The sequence below is a fragment of the Chenopodium quinoa genome, unplaced genomic scaffold, assembly GCF_001683475.1.
Source record: "Chenopodium quinoa cultivar QQ74 unplaced genomic scaffold, ASM168347v1, whole genome shotgun sequence".
NCBI classification, from domain to species: domain Eukaryota; kingdom Viridiplantae; phylum Streptophyta; class Magnoliopsida; order Caryophyllales; family Amaranthaceae; genus Chenopodium; species Chenopodium quinoa.
The window spans coordinates 266,406-268,066 of NW_018744572.1; the positions used below are offsets into that span (position 1 = coordinate 266,406).

The 1,661-nt window shown below is 38.5% G+C and overlaps 1 protein-coding gene across 1 annotated transcript; it reads left to right on the forward strand.

The window, feature by feature from the left end:
- Nucleotides 1-855: 855 nt before the first annotated feature.
- On the forward strand, nucleotides 856-1,443 carry LOC110699125. Its single transcript, XM_021876616.1, has one exon. It carries the CDS (start codon nucleotides 856-858, stop codon nucleotides 1,441-1,443), a length of 588 nt encoding a protein of 195 aa, XP_021732308.1.
- The last annotated feature ends 218 nt before the right edge of the window (nucleotides 1,444-1,661 follow it).

The following is a 1,661-nucleotide window of genomic DNA, read 5'->3' on the forward strand; positions in this document are numbered from 1 at the left end:
CCTCCCTTTTCTACTAAAAAGGGTTTGAGACAAGGTGATCCTATGTCCCCTTTTCTCTTTGTTGTTTGTATGGAATATCTTTCAAGGTGCTTAAAAGTGATGACTTTGAACCCTGATTTCAATTTTCACCCAAGATGTGCAAAGTTGGGGATTACTCATTTGATGTTTGCAGATGATTTACTTCTTTTCTCCAGGGCTGACCTTGTCTCTGTTCAGTTGATTTTTCAAGCTTTTCAGAAATTCTCTGGTGCTTCTGGTTTGGTTGCTAATCTAGATAAGAGTGATGTTTATTTTGGAGGGATAAGTGAGAAGGATCAAGTTGAGCTTCAGTCTGTTTTGGGGATTGCTAGAGGCTCTTTGCCTTTTAGATACCTGGGTGTTCCTCTTTCTTCTAAAAAGCTTACTATTTCTGAGTGCAAGCCTCTAGTTGAGAGAGTAACTGCTAGGATTGAAGGGTGGGCAGCTAGACACTTGTCTTATGCAGGTAGGCTTCAGTTGATAAAGAGTGTTCTTTTTGGTATCCAAGCTTATTGGTCTCAGATTTTTATTTTACCAAAAAAGATTTTGAGAGAAATGGAGTCAAGGTTTAGATGTTTTCTTTGGACTGGGAAATCTAATCCTAGTAAGAAAGCTCTGGTCTCTTGGAAGTTTTTATGCTTGCCTAAGACTTGTGGAGGGTGGAACCTTACCTCTCTTGAAGATTGGAATAAAGCAGTAATCACCAAAGTTCTTTGGGACATTGCTCATAAATCTGATAATCTATGAGTAAAATTGATTCATACATATTATTTCAGCAACAAAGATTTCTGGTCTTCTCCTGTTCCTAACAAATGTTCTTGGGTTTTATGGAAAATCATGAATTGTAGAATTTTGGTTGATAATGTTGGTGGATGGACTGGCATTACAGTTAATGGTAAAATGAGCATCAGACAGCTCTACACTCAGATCAGACCACAAGTTGAGAAAGTGACTTGGAAGAGAATAATTTGCAATAACAGGGCTTTTGCTAAGAGTGTGTTTATCACTTGGTTGGCTATTTGGAACAGATTAGTCACTAAAGATAGACTTACTACTTTGAAAATAACTTGTGATCCTTTGTGCTTCTTTTGTGCTAGTACTGCAGAAAGTGTTTCTCATTTGTTTTTTGAATGTTCATATTCTGCTAGTATTTGGAACAAAATTTTACAACTTCTTGGGTTCTGTAGAATTGGGCAGAGATTTGACTCTGAAGTCCTTTGGGTGCTGCAACAAGGTAGAAGAGCTACTGCTAAAGGAAGGTTGCTGCTTATGTGTTTTGCAGAGACTATTCATTGCATCTGGATACAGAGAAATACTTTGATGTTCACTGGAGACTACAAGCCTGCAGATATTGCTTTTAGGGAAGTTATTTTTTCTGTTGCTTGTAGATGCATTGATTCTGATAGAAAATATTTGTATGTTTAGGCTTTGCTGTTTGGTGGTACAGTTGGTAGCTTTTGTTTTACAAAGTAGCTGATTTTTTTGTTGTCTGGTCCTTGTTTCCAGAGCCCTTCATTGAAGGTACCTGGAAGCTTGAGTCCAGTTTGTTTTAGGTCCTCCCTAGAACCCTTCCTAGAAGATGGCTAGGGTTGGTCCTGGAACAGGTGTTTGAGGTGTGTGTTGTTCAGTTTGGGCTTGTGGTG